Here is a 19,074-nt window from a genome sequence, read left to right as displayed (position 1 = left end):
GCCTTAGGTTGATTAACTTTCTAAGGCCTTTAAAATGTCTTTGTGTGAGGGGAGTTATTGTTTAGTTTTTGTGTTCTCATTTTGTATTTTTATGTTGTGAATCACCCTGTGATCTTTGGGTGAAGGGTGATATACAAATTTAATTTTTTTTAAAAATGAAATAAAACATGAGCCAGTTTCATAGGGCCCCATCCCTTGGTTTAAAAATCTCTTTTAACTTTGGGGTTAAGGCAAGAGTGTTTTCTTATTCTATTTATGTTTGTCTTGCTTTAATGGTGTTACGTTTTATTTTCTATTTTCTATTGTCTTTATATTCATTTATTGTAGGCCACTCAGATAACTTTATGTTTTGTGGCAACATATAAATATCGTAAGTAAATAAAATTAGTTGATGCTAAGGGCCATGGTCCTATCTAATTTGCACAAATTCCTACACAAAATCTTGAATTACATAACTGGATTTTTAAATTATTAACCACTTGCAATGTACTGAGATCCAACCCGTGTAATGGCCACAGAGAAAGGAACAGAGAGTGAGAGCAGCCTTCCTGCTGTTAAATAAGGAGTTGGCTCTGTGTCACATGCAGCAGGTAGGCTGCTGCTGAGACTGCTTGGCTGAATAGAATCTCTCTTGATTACTGCAAGTCCGCTCACCCCTTTTGGTGCGGCGGCGTTGCAGGACGGCCGAGGTTCCACAGGAGCCCCAACAATGGAGCCATGGCTTCAGTGTATTTCCTGGTAGGCAGCAGAGGCACAAATCCCTGTCACCTATCAGGAGCCAGATCCTAGCCTGCACCCTGCTTTGGAGAATGGGGATGCAGGCTGGGATCTGGACTGTGCCAGGGGAGGAGCTGACGGAGCAAGTAGGCTTCTCTCAGGTCCACCCCCTGGCCATTTAAGCAGCCTGCACCTGGGGCACTACCTGTTTGTTCTTTTGTCTGGTTTCCTTGCCTACCCACCCTTGGTTTAGGCTGATAGTCAAGGACCTTGCTGTGGCTATGGTGGTTGCTGTTCTTTACGGGGCAGGGTAGGAATTTGTCCACTGGGCATATTGGCTCTGACTTGGTGGTTTTGCTTACCTCATAGCAATCATCACAACTGAGGTGGGGCATTGGGGCAATCCATTGTTTTGGATGGAAGGGAGGTTGTAGTATCCACCTGCCCTTCCAGACACTTGGGTATCCCCTTAAAGGGATCTGGGGGGAGTGGTCATGTCCACATGCCCAGGCAGGGCCAGGACCGAAGGCACTCCTCCAGATGGCGGTCCCTGCGGGGGTCACCCTATTTAATGTAAGTCCGCTGCCTGGATTGACCTACGTGTCATTTCCGGTGGGCAGGCTGGAAGTATTTTGATTGCCCCATGCCCAAGACAAACCTCTTTCATCTGTATTCAATAAAGTTGTGGCATGTTTTCATCCAAACAAATCTTACTGATCTCTTATTTATCTGGGTTGAGGATTGGGGAGCACAGCGCTTTGGCCTGCAAATGGGCCTATCAGGCAACTAATGGGTATTTGGGATCCGAGCAAAAAATATTAATATTCCTTGCCAACTGAGAATCTTGCTCCCCTTGCAAATGACACCTTTCATTAATGGGAAGAGTAGTTCTGAGGCAGAGAAAGTTGGAGAGCTAAGAGCTTGGATCTGTGAGTTTAAACTAGATTGGAAGTTATTTGGAGAACTGTAGGGGTCCACACATATTTGTAGTTGGATTAATTGATTGTATGAACTACTCACATTTGCTTTTTTAGTTTTCTGAGTGTGTGGTCTTTAATACATTAATTATTTCATTTTATTTGCATTCTTATAAGGCTATATAAGATGACTGAATGTGGCAGGTTGATTTCTTTAGAATATAAATAATCCAATCCTTTAAAAATATACACACAAATATACAAATTCAGTGTAAGAGTTGCTATAGCAACTAGCTGGTATTTTGATTGGGACATACTGATTGCTGTACAGGTTTCATTATAGAACAAAGAATATGCAAGCATTACAACTCTCAAATTCTGGGTTGAATTAAGATCCTCTCCTTTGTATCCTAAATTTCCAAAATGGCAGCTTTGCATAGCCGGAAAAAAACATTTCAGAACATCTGACCATGGAAAGTCATAAAAGGTAACCAGGGCTTGAAGTGGCTTGTAAATCACCCATGATTCTGATTGACTATGGCAGCTTCACCTGGAAAAATACCTGGGAAGGAGAAGCCCAACTCTCACAGATGGAGAGAGGGTCATCTGAGGAGAACGGACTACCTCTGTGAGGTGTTTATACAGGTTCAGCATAAGAATTTAAGAAGAGCCTGCTGGATCAGGCCAAAGGTCCATCTAGTCCAGCATCATGTTCTAACATTGGCCTACCAGATGCCTGTGGGAAACCCTGTTTTAATATCTTCATTCAATCTAATAGAGCTAAATTGCTCCCTTAGATTGGGCAGGGAGATTTAAGTAGTATTTACTTATGAAAAAGCTGGTGGACATTAGTTGCTTCTCCAAACTCAGAGCATCAGCTGAAGATGGGAAACAGAGTGGTAATGGTCTAATATTAAGGCATAGTAGAGATATTTTTAGCCAAGATGTTTCGCTACTGAACTTTGCTCATTGGTACCTGACTCCATTACTATTAGCAAAGATTATGGGCTATGTTCCCCATATTGTTGGAGAAAATGCAAAACTCTTGCATCCATAGGTAGTAGGTATACCCATTGGTGCAGTTTTTTTGGCACTGTGTTCACGAGGAAATACATGCAATCTTCAGACAGAAGGTGCAGCTATTAACTCTGCTCAGCCTACTGCATATAGAGTTAATAGGGTTTTGCTTTGTTTTTTAATTAGTGGTTGCCATTATAAAATATATAAGTCATCCAGATAGTCAAATGCACAGAGGTTTTTGGGAAAATGTATTGCAGCAAAATCAAAGACTGAAATATTATGAAAGTGAATGGAACTACATGTGTGTTGATTTATGTCATAACCTAAGTGGGATGTGATTTAAAGCACTTATTTTTGACTGTTGCTTAGTTTTTTTAATGAAATTTTGGTTATTTCTTGATGGTATAATAGATTATTGCATAAGCACATTATTATTAGCTCATGATTAGAGAGGAATTTTATTCTTGTCCACTTTCACTTAAACTCATATATATTGTGGAATATTTCCCCAAATTAGCTTCCTGCCCTGATATATTTTCCATACTTTCGAGTATACTGCATATTAATCCTGACAAACAGATTTTATTCTGTTGTTATAGATTTACAGCAGTGTTCAACTAACCCATCCATCAGTGCAATTATGCAGTGGGAATCATCCCTCTGTCCTTACCATGTACCCCATTCCCTCACCAAATCTGTTTCTAGAACAGGATTGTGTGCGCATGGGGGAGGAGAGAGGTGGAAAGTACCATCGTGCAAGCAGAAATACTTGCAATGACTGAACATTCACTTAGTGATATGTTGGTTTCCACCCATATTATTTAACCCTAATTTTGGCTTAGAAATGTTTGTATCTGGTTGATACTTTGATTTTTGGGAATAGCATGATGATTGGACTCAGTTTGATAATTCTAAAATTGTTGCTCCATTTAAGGCAATTGATGTGTTTCTCAGTAATGTATTAGTGCTTTGTCTAATGTAAACAAGGCCACCTGTGGATGAGTCTTCAGGTACTAACAGTTACAGCCTGGCTGAGCAGTTATTTCACAATTTGCTTGTTTTGAACCTGAAGTGTTCTGACTACAATGAAAGAAGTATTCCTTCAAAAGTCTCTTTGGATGATGTAACTATACACAAAGCTCAATAAGCTGCCTTGTGCTTCCTTTCAGAAGGAGGCTAATGAGAGAGATCCATTGTTGGACAACAGTTAACAAAGTTTTTATTCAGTGTAAGTTAGAAAGCTTTATTTTTTTGACGAATGGCAGAGTTTTTAAACTAACAACCTATAAAGTAATAGTAAGGCCGTAAATGTCATAAAAGTTTTCCCATATTTTATTGTAAATGTGGAATCATGTAAATGCAAACAATAGTAAACATAAGCAAATTAGGCGGCAGATACACAAACATTAATCCAAATCATTCTATTCTACTCATAGCTAAATATTATTTTCTAGAACTTGATTTCTGTTTTAATATGGGACACATTTCATTCACATTAGTATGCAGGACAGCTATTACATTATTATCCTACAGAGGTATTTGTGGCTTTTTCACTTAGGCCAAGTATGTTCCTTCAGCACTGGAAAATTAATTAATGTATTGTTTCTTCCTTAGAGATTAATTTTTCGGAGTTCTGTGGCATTTTTTTTCAGCATGTTTAGACTATTCTCTTATCCCTGAAAAAAAAATGTAACTTACACATTCTCATTTTAAAATGCTGTTTTAAAGCAAGAAATCCCTTCACAACACAACTATCTTTTTCAGAATGTAGTAGTACTACAAGTCGCTTTGAGTCCCCATCAGGGAAAAAGCTGGGATATAAATATTGTGGACATCCATCTGTCTCAAGAGACAATGGAATGTGCCTCCAGGGGTGAAGTTAAACGGCCAGAGAATCACAGTGCCTGGTGTGGCTACAGAGACCAGTAACTCATAACTGCTGCCTTCCACTGTGCTGTTTTTGTTGTGTCAGCAGCACAAAATTATCTCTCCAGGGTGCAAGACCCACTCCTTTCTCAGCCTCGCTGATGTGGTCCAAAGGAAATAATAGCAATACATTTGGTGCCAACTTGGCTGCAGGCGTTGCCAGAAGGGGCGTACAAGATGCTGTCCAACCATCTTAGGGACTCCACTCTGGATTTGTGTAGGGTTTACTCCTTAGCATTTTCTTCTGAAGATACCGCAGGAGAGTGGGTCTAGATTTTTCCTTGGGATTTACTCCCATAGCCTTTCTCATAAATGAGTATAGCTGCAAGGGATATAACAGCAACAACAGGAAGAAGAAGAAGACGATGACTGTGAGTGGTGCTAAAAAGTAAAAACCTTTTGTTATTAGTTTTGCTCATTTCTATCCCTATCCTTGCTACTGCCTAAGAATATAAAAGCAGTCTATTTGATCATAGAATCGTAGAACTGTAGCGTTGGAAGAGACTCTGAGGATTGTCTAAACCCTGCAAGTTTGGTGTTATCAGCACCACGCTGTAACCAACTGAGTTATCCAGGAAAATAAATTCACTTCAGTACCCTATCCTGACAATGCAAAATCCAAATCCTTAGGGCATTGGATGCACATGAAAATAAATTTAAAAGCCACCCAAAGTGTTAAATTTCCCTAGGCATATTTTGAAATTGCACACTGAAAAGTAGCAGAAAATGGTTTCTGTTTTGTCTCCTCAGCATATTCTTTGAATTTCAGCAACATCCTTGTATTTCATTTGCCAGGGTCATTTGAGAAAAGTTCCAATACTGATCCTTAGAGATTATTTCTAGTAATTTGTTCCTTGGTTAACAATATTGATTGAACCTGTTTTACAGTTCCTGTGATATTAGTCACCTTACTTAATAATTTATTGTGTGAAACTACTGTGTCCTTTAATGAAAGCCAAATACATTGAATCAGATGTGTTTTCCTTGCCCAGAAAATTTGTTACTATTGTCCAACTCCACCTTACCTCAAATGTATCTAATGCAGGGAAGCCAAGATTAAGTTTTGATTATGTTGGTGTGGCGGTCACATTAAATTTCCTGACGGGGTAAATCCTTACAAAATCAGAAGGTTCATAAGCTAAATGGTTCACAAGAGCCTCATAGAGAACCAGCAGGAGAGGGAAAAGTGAAAAAGGAGGTTAAGGGCAAGAAAACAATAGCTGAGGCAAGAGGGAACTAAAGCCAGCATGAAGTCTTGGACAGCAAGGTTGTGCATGGAAACAAAGCAAAGGGTGTGTAAAAGAAGAAGATTGGGAGCAAAAAGTTCCAAGCAAAAGTTGAACACAAAGTCAGGTGGACTTGTGCAGAGGCTAAGGTCTGTGTCTGGACGCTTTTATCCTCAGAAAGGTCACTTATGAACAGCTTATGGGTGGCTTGACAGGCAGATCTATAGAAAGAAAAACCCATCAAGCTGAACATTCTATTCTCTCAGTCTAGGAAGTTGTCATCTCATTGCATTAAAAAATGTTGGTTTACAACTTGGAGAACTAATAATCTGCTTGTTGAACTAGTCTCGAAAATTACATTGCTCTGATGTGTGTGTGTGTGTGGGGGGGGTACTTTTGTGGCCCCACACTTGTGGCAGGACAGTCTGAATTAGATTAGACTAGTCTGGAAACCATCTGATGTTTGCCTTATTGAAATACAGTGGTACCTCGGGTTAATAACTTAATTCGTTCTGGAGGTGTGTTCTTAACCTGAAACTGTTCTTAACCTGAAGCACAACTTTAGCTAATGGGGCCTCCTGCTGCCGCCATGCCGCCGGAGCACGATTTCTGTTCTCATCCTGAAGCAAAGTTGTTAACCCAAGGTAATATTTCTGGGTTAGCGGAGTCTGTAACCTGAAGCGTATGTAACCTGAAGCATATGTAACCCGAGGTACATAGCATGTCTGTATTTGCCAGCAGTTCCCACACAAGTGTCTCACAAATGTGTAGGGTGCAGGCAGGCCTGTGATCAGTCTGCACTCACCTTCATATATTGTTTGTAAGACGTGCACATTTTTTCCAGCTGCTGCAATTGTACATATCACTGGCCACAAGCTTGTCCCTCATTCTTCCAAGTTGCTGATATGGAGGTTGCTAGCAACTGTGAGGTAGCCCTTAGTTCTGCCTTTCTGTGCTCCTGTGAAGTTTTGGACCAGTTAAGCCATGCAGTGCAACCGTCTCATTTTGAGCAGGATATCCTAGATTGACAGAAGCCACCCCAGTTTCTGATGCCAATCTTGGATGTCCTGTTTTGGCTCCCTCTGCCACCATCTCTACCGCAGCTGTTGACACACCATTTTTGGTGCTGTGCTCCCTATTTCTCCAGTGCCACTTCTGGAAGTACTTGCATGTGTGGCATGTGTGGCATGTGTGTGAGTGCTGGCAGTGGGGGGTAAGGCTGGCTGGTGGCGAGATGGTGTGAATTGTGGGGAGGCAGTTGTGGTAGTGTATAAGGGTGGCCGGTAGTGGGATGATGCAGGGGGAGGCTGCGGCAGTGGTGCATAAGGGCGGCAAGGTGATGTTGAGGTGCGTGGGGGAGGTTGTGTCCCAATTAGCCTCCCCCCCCCAGGATGTTGGAGGGAATGCAGTTAGAATTTCTGCTCTTAGAGACTTGTGAAGCTTGCTGGATCCTAGAATTTTGGAGGGCTATACCTCGTAGCTTGAGTACTGTTCTGTTGATGGCCTGGTAAGTCTATGGCACATAAGGTTGATTTTGGTCACTTTTAATGGTTGGTTCCAGACATGTTTTCTCACAGTTTTGTTGGCATAAGTTTCCCTAGTTTATGAACAACCTGAAACTTATAAAATTGAAAGAGGGATTATTGAGAGAGCAGGTGGTGTTCAATTTATACCAAGTACAACAGGTTGCAGCATAGATCATTTTTATAAATTTCTCAGTAGAATGGGCAGTTGTAAAGAAATATTTTTATCAGTTGCAATTTTGCCTGAAAAGTCTCATTTGTTGCGCTCTTCCACCTAGTAAACTCAGATTGTTTCTACCATACTTTTCAAACAAGGACCCTGTGAATTGAAAAACGTAACATTATATGTACCTTTGTTATCCATGAAAATCTTTTAATAAAAACATTTTTATAAAAAAATTAATCACTTATATTTTGTTAAACTTGAACCAAAATTTTTAATGCAGGTCAAACACTGAGATGTTGGAAGCTGGTTTACAGGAGAGTCCCAAGGGGCAGATGAAGAGACCCAGAGGGCTGCATTCAGCCCTAGACCTGAGGTTTCCCACACTGGCCCTAGTCATAAGAGGTGGGATGCATCACAGGCAGAATCAGTCTTTGAGCATCTGTACTTGAAAGAACAGCCCCACTTGTATGTTCTGCTGTGATACTTAAGATTGATTAAGAATGTGAAAGAAAATTATATTTTAGAGATAAGGCTTTTGGATATTGGTCATCTTTCTGAGGTAATAAACTTTTCACATTCAATTGCTTTAAAAGCTGACCAAAGTGGTATACTCCCCACCACAAGAATATTCTGCTTCTGATTTTCTTGCTTAAATTTACCTTTATTTGTTGGCCAGTGTTTACATTTCAGTGAGCCTCTGTCTGTATATAATGATTATGGCTAATGTATTTGAAATAAATAAACCTACCAAAGTATGTATTTATTATAATAGAGTTTGTGCTTTATTTTCAGCATCTGGCGAGGACCAAATATAAACTGCACAGATAGTTCGGGTTACACTGCTTTGCACCATGCAGCTTTAAATGGTCACAAGTAAGTGTCAAATGGCTATCAATATTATGCTGGTATTACTTTGTGTTAAAAATGTTGGTATTAACCTGCATTAAGTTTAGACATAGTCATATTTTTGTGTGCACCAAGCTTTAGTAAACTGCCCTACTTAAAACACCTGCTCCACTTCTGCTGTTGTAGCAGCCACCTCCATTTTCATGTGTACAAAATAATTTTGTTCTCCCTTTCTTTAGCGAGAAAATTCAATTTGGTTAACAGCAAGTATATTTAAAACACAGCTTAGAGCCCATTTTGGGTTCTAATCTGGGCAATGATAGTGGTGAAGAAATCACCACCATCATTGCATCCGCTCAGTTTCAACCATGGAACTTTTCTACATAGGTAAAGGCCTTTTGCAATGTGACTAGGGTGAAGATGATTGGAATCCTCCTGCTCGCACCATAATAAAATGCAGCAAGGTAATTTTGTTGTTGCTGTGTTTCAAGTTGTCTGTAGCAGTCTTAGAGTTGTCTTTCTTGAAGCTGCCTGTCAGCATGTAAGCAGATTTTCTGGCTGATTGCAGTGCCTGGTATTATTTGGTTGCTGGCTGAGTGGATACAGCTGGGGTGACAGTGTGGAGTTATATGCCACACTAGAGGAGTTCACTGCTTTGGGTTACCACTTCAGGGAGACACAGGGACAGGGGTGTCCCACAGTGTCAGCTGGGATATAGAATTGTAGGCCAGACACTGGAGGAGACAGGCCTGTGACCTTCACCCACGGTTGAGGGTGGCAGCCTGGTTGAGGGGAAGTTTTATTTGGTGGAGTTTCCCCCTGAGTGAGAGGCAGAGGGGACAGTTGTACCATCTTCCATCTGACATTGTAGGATGTCTTAGTTTACTGTCTGTAGGCCTAATCTCCCAGATGTTTATAGGGATGGAATAAAATAGTGATGAAATGTGTCTGGGTGGACAGCTAGCAGAAAGTGGCAAAGATGCTGCTCCAATTCCAGTGCAGGGGAAGGTAAAGTTGGAATGAAGGGACTGACTACCATCTGCAGTGGAGGCCTATATGTTTGGTTTCGGTTCCTTGTTCCAGCCATCCGACATCTCTGGAAGGTACTGGTAGCATTTCCGCTGAGCCCTCCAGTCTGCTGGTGCTGTTAGTGAATACCAAATCAGTCCTTAATAAGACCAAGGTCATCCTGGACTTGATTGTGAAATTTGGGTGAGTGAACTGGGTGGGCTTGACCTTATCCAGCTGTGCCCACCTGGGTACTCGGTTCAACACCAGCCTATACTAGTGCATTGAGAAGGAGGGTTTGCTGTTGTCCACAATAAATATACTTTATTACAATATCCTTGAACTTAAAACCTCTTGACCTTAATATAGATTTAGAGGGTCTGTACCTTGTGTTGGGCCAAAGAGACAGATTGGGGATGCCGCTGGTCTACTGACCACCCTGTTCCCCATCAGCACCCCTAATGGAGCTAGCTTTGGTAGTCTCTGGGGTATTGTTGAAGGACCCAGGGTGATAGTCCTGGGTGACTTCAATAGTCAGGTGGAGATTGTTACTGGGCTTGGGGCTTGATAGCCTCCATGACAACCATGGGTCTGTCTCAAATGATCATCTGTCCCACACATCAGGCAGGGCATGATGTAGTCTTTGCCCCAAGTGATATGAGGGATAGGTTGACAATAGGGGTAGTGAAATGCACTCAGTTGTCAGGGTTGGACCGTTAACTGTTATGTAGAGTGGTGGGCCCTTTTGCCCCAGAGACGGATGGAACCAGTGTGTTCCTGAATGCACTGGGGTATTTTTAAGTGGAGAAAGCTGTCAGTTCTATTGAAGCCCTGGTCTCACAATAGAACAGCAAGATGAAACAGGTGGTTGACATGATTGCTCCCGTGTCCTGTCTGGCATTGTGGAGTTCAAGTGTCCCCTTGATATTCTGGGGAACTTGGGGCTAGGAAGCAAGCTGGACAAAGATTTCAGTGCAAGTGACCCAAGTCTCACTCTGAAGCTGCCCAAACACTGGTTAAAGCATGTAATCATGGCTACTGTGTGGCTGTGAAGAAGGCTCATTTTGCAGCTTGCATTGCATCCTCTGGTAGCTAGCCAGTAGAATTATTTTGGATGGTCCAGAGGTCACTGACTCACACTGTATGTGAGGGACCTCTGAGTATACACAGAGTATAAAGTAACTTGACTTCAGAGTGATCTTGACTCTGCACTTATTGCAGCTCCAGCTGAAATACCCAGCGCCAGTAGGGTGTAGTGTGTATGGGGGCACTGTGGGGTGATTGCTCCAGGCATCTTTTTTGGGGGGGGGGGCTCCTCACACCACCTTCCCTGAGCCAGCCTTGCGGTGCTTTGCGATGCTAGGATCTGATCAGATCCCAACCTTGCAAAGTGTGGTTGGCTCGGGAACGGCCAGTTTTGCCCTTGAGGAGCTGGGATCGAAGGGCACAGGGCGTCCTTCTCATGACGCCTTCCCCGAGCCACTTTGCAAGGCTGGGATCTGATCAGAAACATAACTAAGAACCTTAAAATTTGAATACCTTATTATTATATAGAAGAATAGTTCAGTTATGATTATAACATGGTTTTGAGTGATATATTTTATTATGACCACCAACCAATATAAGCTGATAAACAGAGAATAATTAGTTTATGTAATTAAGAAATAGATAATATTTATGGAAGAGCAAAAAGGAAGTTCTTTCTTCACCATCTGTTTATTGATGATAGAAAAATTTAACTACCTGTTTAAACAGTAATATAACAAGAATTTCAGTGAGTCTTCCTGGTAGAGTTCATAATAAAGGAAGAGTCAGCCTCTCTCTGGGCTTTCTATACAATGGTAGAATAAAAGAACATGACCCAAAGATGTTCATTAAATGGAATTGTCTTAAATTGGTCAGTTAACAGAGCAGAGGGCAGAACATTAAAGTGAGGGTACATAAATTCTGACCTATATTTGTAAACAGTTAATGTCTGGAAGTATGAAGTTCTGGCAATTATAAAATATTACAATATGATCACATCATATATGCATTTAACTTGTACAATTTCAACTACATGTAATTGAAGGACACCAAGAAAACGCAACATGAAACCTGCTTTTAAGCTCTCTGCCTTGCTTAGGAAGCAAGGTCCTTGCCGTGTGAAGGCTCTAGAAACCCTGAGTGAGACTTTCTCAGTGGAACAGCTTGACCATCTGGCAGTCCGTTGTGAAGAGAGTTTTTATTCAAAGTCTCTTATATTAGTTGACACAACTGGAGCTAAAATTGTGTCAAATGTTTTCACTCACCTTCCATTTTTCTTTCCCCCTTTTACAACCCTCTTTTCTCTCCTTATGCTAGAATATTCCATTACCTGCACTTGCAAAAATTGGCTAATGACCTCATGGTACTCTTGCATTATTTCTTCATCAGCTACCTGTGTGGTACAATACTATTATAACATATCTTTGGAAGTGTTTGGGTGAAAGAGGAAGTATCCACAAAAGATGGAACAAAGCCATGATTTTTACCCTACCATCCCAGTATCCATGACCATCCAGCTAGAATATCTCCCCATTGTTCAGTTGACCTAAAATACATGCTCAAAGTATTATTCTTTTTTTAATCTGGGTTGGTAAACTGGTTTTTGGTTGCCTCTGTACTGTACCAGGAATGTATAAGTACTTGTAAAGCACAGAATGGTGAAATAGGGGATGGAGGGGGTGGATAAGATAAGATAAATGCTAATAATAATAAGACTGTTAAGTCCAGCACCTAAATTACCTACCTGCACCACTGATTGTAGGGGAATTGAAATGTAAGCGTGGGATACAGAATAAAGGGGGAAAGAAGAGTTACGAGGGTTGATATTTAGTATTGTGGAGGAAAAGAGAAAGGACAGCCAAAGAGGTAGTAAAGCTGGTATCAGTGAACTGAAGGAAAAAACAGGAGACAAGATCAAAGAGCAAGCCAGAAGTCAAAACCAACCAAAGGATACAGAACCAACTAAAGGATAAAGCTCAGAAAGACTATGTTTCTCAGACAAGACTCAACTGTAACTAGAAACCTTCATATTCCTTCCTGTCCAGGAAGATGCAGTGGTCTTTCTGATGTCATTCAAGGAAACTTTGCAGCTAGTGGATTGCTGAGCAGAGTCAAGGCAAGTAAGGGACTGCTGATATTAAATTGTTAACCATCCAGAACTTTAGCTGCAAGCCTCGGGTATATCAAATGTTTATACTCCCTGTAATCTGTCTCTTAAAATATGGATATTATCTTTGCTCTTTTGATGTCATTATGAATATCTGTGGAATACCCAAGGAGAACAAACCTTCTGTGATTATGAAATATCTACTCTCTTATCCCATGAGATATAATTCTTACAACCATTTGCAAATGTCTTAGCGATACTAGCTTCTTTGCTCTTGTGTTGCTGTCATTTGAGTAAAGACTGAATGCTGTGCTTGTTTGGTTCCAATATATCATGACAATATGTGCTCTGATAAACCAGCTTTACAAAGAAACCTTGTTGTCAATCCTTAGGTCATATTTTATGTTTTTCAGGGATGTAGTTATCAAATTACTTCAGTTTGAAGCATCAACTAATGTGGCAGATAATAAAGGGTATTTTCCTATACACTTGGCTGCTTGGAAAGGAGATGTAGAGATTGTGAAGATTCTTATCCATCATGGGCCATCACATTCCAGAGTGAATGAACAGGTGACGTTATTAAATATCTTTGTTTATGTCTTCAGAAAACACAAGTAAGTATAATTTTATTCTTACAGCTATATGGACGGATTCATGAAGCTTCTTCATGCTTAAAAAATTCTATGGTTGCGTATAAGGATCATTGTGTTTGTAGAGCTATATGGATAGGCCAGTTAATTTTAAAATAGCAGACATTAGCATTTAAACAGTTCTTATCATTATTATTACTATTGAATTGTATTCAGCATAGCCTTATTTGACAGCTCTCATGACTATTGAGGCATTGATACTGTTCAGTAGTGGATGGTGCAGGGGGGTAGTTCCTGGGAGTTTAGCATGGTGTATATGCACTAGCAGAGCCAATCTGGCACTCCTGCCAGTGTGTTCGCACAGCATCAACCTTCTCATCACCTTACCCTCCCTCTCTCCATCCCAATAAGCAGCAGCAACTCAACTGTTGGAAGGACAGGTGAACACTGCTGCCCTACCATGTCATCAACTACTGGTACTATTACTGTACTACTAAGCAGTAGTAGGGTCTGCTACTTTTGAATTCTTTACAGACAAGCAGTGTAGTCCCAAGGTTTTTTTAAAAACAATTTTGTATTTCAGAATCACTGTGTGTTATAGGTTTTCAACCTAGGTGATGTGATGTTGTATGCCCATAATCTTTTTAAACCAAGAAATTAAAAATAAAGAATGCATCAGTGATCTCATACCATTTTTAAAGGCCTCTGAGCTCCGTTGTATATTGCAGACTTCTTCACATCCTAGCACTACACAACACTATACTGAATATCAAGGCTGCCTTTCTTAAAATGAGATAAGATGCCTCCCAAATCTTTATAACATTGTATATTTTTAGAAGATATTTCTTACCATGGCATGTGATATTCAAAACTGTTGATATTGTCTATACTGTATGTACATGGATTCCTGATCAATATAATGAATCTACATGAATCTAATGGAAACATGTACTGTACAGTGGTACCTCGCAGGACGAATGCCTCGGAAGACGGAAAACTCGCAAGACGCAAGAGTTTTTCGTTTTTTGAGTTGCTTCGCAAGATGATTTTCCCTATGGGCTTGCTTTGCAAGACGAAAACGTCTTGCGAGTTTGTTTCCTTTTTAAAAAAAACCGCTTGAAGAGGTGCAGTTGCGACTGACCGTGCTTCGCAAGATGAAAAACATCGCAAGACGAAAAGACTCGCGGAACGAATTAATTTCGTCTTGCGAGGCACCACTGTATATTGTATCCAATAAAATCCCACAATGTCTGAAAACAAAATTCGTACACCAGGAATTCTTATTAGCCTCTTCTTGTTCCATTACTTCCTCCTTATTTTTTTTTTTTTATAATATATTTATTAAAGTTTTCAAATAAAGCATATATTAGATAAGCACTTATCATTGTCCATTTAACATCTCTCAATTGTTACATGGGACTCCCCCACACCTCCCGCATACACTTACATCATTATTAAATTAATTTCAAGCAAATTATCATTTAACTCATCTTAATTAATAATCTTAATTTGGTTTGACATATAATTCAGCCTTAAATCTAATTTAATGGTAGACAATTGTCTGCACTGGCATCCAATTCAGCACTCAGCCAAATTACAATATTTTTGTAAATAAATCTTAAATTTCCTCCAGTCTTCTTCCATCCTTTCTTCTCCCTGGTCTCGAATTCTGCCGGTCATCTCGGCTAATTGCATATAGTCCATCAGTTGCATCTGCCATTCTTCCACAGTGGGTAGCTCCTGAGTTTTCCAATTCTTGGCAATTAATATTCTTGCTGCTGTTGTTGCGTACAAAAAGAATGTTCTGTCCTCTTTTAACACACTCTGGCCGACAATACCCAGGAGAAAGGCCTCTGATTTCTTAGTAAAGGTGTATTTAAACACCTTTTTTAATTCATTATATATCTTCTCCCAAAAGGCCTTCACTCTAGGGCAGGTCCACCAGAGGTGAAAAAATGTTCCTTCATTTTCCTTACATTTCCAACATTTGCTATCAGACGAATGGTATATTTTAGCCAGTTTAACAGGGGTCATGTACCATCTATACATCATTTTCATCACATTTTCCTTCAACGCATTACATGCGGTGAAGTTCAGCCCAGAGGTCCACAACCTTTCCCAATCTTCAAACATAATATTATACCCAATATCCTGCGCCCATTTTATCATTGTTGATTTTACCATTTCGTCATGTGTGTTCCATTTCAGCAGCAAGTTATACATTCTTGAAAGTACCTTAGTCTTAGGTTCTAACAGCTCAGTTTCTAACTTTGACTTTTCCACTTGGAATCCTAGCTTTTTGTCATTTTTAAACACTTCTTTAATCTGAGCATAGTGTAACCAGTCTCGCACTTTGTCTCTCATCTTTTCTAAACTCTGCAATTTCCAGTTGTCACCATCCTTTTCTATTATCTCCCAATATTTTGGCCAGTTGGCCTCCATATTGGCTCTTTTCCGAGCCTTAGCCTCCAGGGGTGACAGCCACCTCGGAGTTTTATTCTCCAGTAAGTCTTTATATTTTGTCCAGACATTAAAAACTGATTTTCTGACAATATGGTTCTTGAAGGCCTTATTTATCTTAGCTTTATCATACCATAAATATGCATGCCATCCAAACGCATTATTAAAACCTTCCAAATCCAAGACATCCGTATCTTCAAGAAGTAACCAATCTTTTAACCAGCAGAAAGCTGCAGCTTCATAATACAACTTTAAATCTGGCAGGGCAAAGCCCCCTCTTTCTTTCGCATCTGTTAATATTTTAAATTTGATTCTGGGCTTTTTGCCCTGCCAGACAAATTTAGAAATATCTTTCTGCCACTTCCGGAAGCACTCTGTCTTGTCTACAATCTGCAGTGTCTGAAACAAAAATAACATTTTTGGCAATACATTCATCTTGATGGCAGCTATTCGGCCTAACAAAGAAAGTTTTAATCTTGACCAACTATCCAAGTCTCTCTTAATCTCTGACCAACATTTTTCATAATTATCTTTAAATAAACTCAGATTTTTTGCTGTTATGTTTACCCCTAGGTATTCCATTACTTCCTCCTTAAAGAGGAATGCACAACATCAGCCATACTATTTTCAGATTTTCCAGAACAGCAGGAGTTGTGCTTTTAGGGAGAAGTTACCAGACAGGATAGGATGGGGGAAATTAGGGTTCATTCACACACACACACACACACACACACACACACACCCCATAAGGAAGAGGGTAGTGTACACAGAAAACAGAAAGTGTCTGATGTAAGGTATTATTTTAATTATTATAATTATTTTAACACACTGGTTTATAACTATAAGAGTTTTTTCTTTTACATTTGCATACTGTTACAGACAGTAAGTGTTTTGTTAAATCAACAAATATGAAAATGTTTTCAGTTTTGCTCAGGAGGGATATATATGAAAATAAAGAAGGAGTCTTAACTTCCCTCTCACATCAGGATCTATTCAGTAATAGCTGGTCAAAATGTAAAATAGATGAAAATGTGCTGAGTGCAGAGAGAAATAAAAATGGGCTGTATCCAGAGGTTTCTTCAATGATGGAAGGCACCTTAATCCAGCGAAGGCATCCACCAGTGGTACAGGGAGGGAGGTATCTTTTTTAGGTTCTCTTGTCCCTTTGGCTGAGAGGTAGCACAAATGGTTTCAACGAAGCAAGCAGAACTGGTAAAAATTGCCTCCCTATTCTGTCCTTAACTGAATCAAAGAGCTGTTCATCAGTGAAGGGCACCACTGAATACATCCCAATATGGTGAAATGAATACCCTTTTAAAAAAGGATTTTGCATATGGTTATGTCTTGTCCAGGTTTGTAGTTGATGAAAAGAACTTTACAAATAAAAAAGTGTGGAATGACATTGTTTTAAAACAATGAAATGGGTTATTTTAAATGAAAAAATAGTTGATATGGGAATTAATATTTTAAAAAATCTAGTCTTACCATATATTTCCTGAAATATTTATATTGGCTATATATTATCTTGGTGAACATGACTAAGAAACAGACTGAAAAATACTGACAGACAGTATTTTTAATTGAGTTCCCTCTTTAATTAAATGCTTAAAAATCACACATGGTTCTCTTCTTGATTTAGAAGCCTTTTCAAAACATAAGAACAAACTGATGATTTTAGACAAGCGAAACTGGGATTTGTTCATGTCTTTTGAAATCAGCTGTATGGAACTTAGATTTTAATAACATAAAAATCACAGTAAAATAGTTACATTAGCAGATAATTTTTATTTAGCTGAGACTGTTTGGAGTCTCTTAGCACATTGTTTTCAATGCTTCCTTTAGATGCTTTCTCCTATTGCTACATATTAAAAAATAAATAAAAGCGCAGTAATAAGATCATGATTTTCTGAGCTAGGAAAACCTAGGCAATAATTTCCTTTCCTTGGATTAAAAATAAGGAGAAATTTTGTGTGAATTGCTCCTGTAAGTGCTCATCTCTGAACAGTAGATTACTTTTGTCTTCTCATTCTTGTTGCACCCTCTAGTGGTCCTTATTAGTCTCCTTCATAGTGATCCTAATGAGAAAGCTACAAGATTTTGGAGGCGTTTGACTCTTAAATCTGGAGTTTCAGAGTAATTAAAGCAGCTCCTATTCACAACAATGGCATGAGAATAATAAATCTGCTATCTTTGATTTTATGTAAATGACAATGGAGGCTTCTTCCCTTGCTGTTGAGCTTTTATCTGAGATTGCTGGATTGCAGATGCTAAGGTGCTACAATACGTAAACTAGGAGAGAGAGCAGAGTATAAACTGTGTAGAGGGGATGGTGTTTAATGATGGCTAGGAGTGTGAAACTAGGAAATAAATATAGAAATATGTTGAGGAGGAACAATCAGGGCAGTAACTGGGGAGGCGGAACCTTAGGCACGCTGTCGGAGTTATGATAAAAATAGTTAAGGGAAGAAATAGAGAAAATACAGAGCTGAAATACAGAGATGGCAGGTATTAGGAAGATTGTAACAGAAACGTAATAGCTAATTTTATTGGTACTACCTTCATCCACTTTTAATAGGAAGGAAATGCCTTAATCATATATGTATAAGCCATGTGGGATGAACCTTCTGTCTAGCATATGTGATCATTATGTGTGTCATTACAGTGTATTTTGTTTCATCTTTTATTTCTTTCATTTAATTTAAGAAGTTGAGTAATTCTCTTCCTTATGCGATGACATCTTAAATATGTCTATTTGGTGACAGAGTTCAATAGTTTTAATTTATTGTGAGTTGCCTTGGAGGCCTGCTGTCAGGCAGAAAGGCTGGAAACAAATATTATGAGTAAATAATAAAATCGGGTTTTATTTTTTAAAATCTTGAAGTTATGTGACATCAGAATTAATGTAGCTAAAATATGTTTCATTAAAATCACCTGTCTGTTCTCTTAGTCTATATATTGATCAAGTGATCATTAATCTTAAGCAGAATACATTTTGCTTTGAAAAACTATCCAGTATTACATTAAAAGCAGTGTCACACTTTATAATTTATTTAGGCTCTTTTTTATTAGAGATAGTAAGATTTTAAAAAAACCAGAACATGTATATTTATTGTTCATTTTGGTACATTATATTTAACAAACAATATAAAACTCATTCAGGTTTCCCTTAAAGGAATTAATTCTTCCATTGGGGCTTCTATGGTTCACCTTTGGTCATTATATTTAATCAGTGCTTTTTTTCAGCTGGAGTGCATTGGAGCATAGTTCTGGCACCTCTCAAGTGGGCCCCATTGTGGACTGGCACTCCTCCGGCCTGCTTCTTGCCTTTACATACTTCTGAGAAGCCCAAAATGAAGATTTCAAGTCAAAACAGAAGCTGGCCAGTGTGTGCAAGTCTACACTTTTTTTTAGATCTATGACTTCACCTAGCTCCTAGCCACTCCTATATGTGATTTGTCAAGCTATGGGGCAGTGCCAATTCATATAATCTTTAATTCAATCTATTTCCCATCTAGCGGTGGCAGGAATTAAGCTTTCCAGCC

At 39.4% G+C, this 19,074-nt stretch overlaps 1 protein-coding gene across 6 annotated transcripts in view; it reads left to right on the top strand.

Moving 5' to 3' along the window:
- The window catches only part of ANKS1B (ankyrin repeat and sterile alpha motif domain containing 1B), a 330,248-nt gene that overhangs the window by 8,649 nt on the left and 302,525 nt on the right, over window positions 1–19,074 (top strand). For 5 of the 6 annotated variants that reach the window (XM_083573571.1, XM_083573577.1, XM_083573576.1 and 2 more), the window contains exons 2-3: window positions 8,288–8,368; window positions 12,896–13,052. In XM_083573571.1, coding sequence (XP_083429697.1) covers window positions 8,288–8,368; window positions 12,896–13,052 — 238 coding nt within the window. Of the gene's footprint in view, window positions 1–3,823; window positions 3,883–8,287; window positions 8,369–12,420; window positions 12,492–12,895; window positions 13,053–19,074 lie in introns of all 6 variants that reach the window. The other variant, XM_083573578.1, reaches the window with a different exon arrangement.

The sequence above is a fragment of the Podarcis filfolensis genome, assembly GCF_964270895.1.
Source record: "Podarcis filfolensis genome assembly, chromosome: 10".
Classification (NCBI taxonomy): Eukaryota; Metazoa; Chordata; class Lepidosauria; order Squamata; family Lacertidae; genus Podarcis; species Podarcis filfolensis.
The sequence above is the reverse complement of the archived record's forward strand: the minus strand, read 5'-3'. Positions and strand labels throughout refer to the sequence as shown.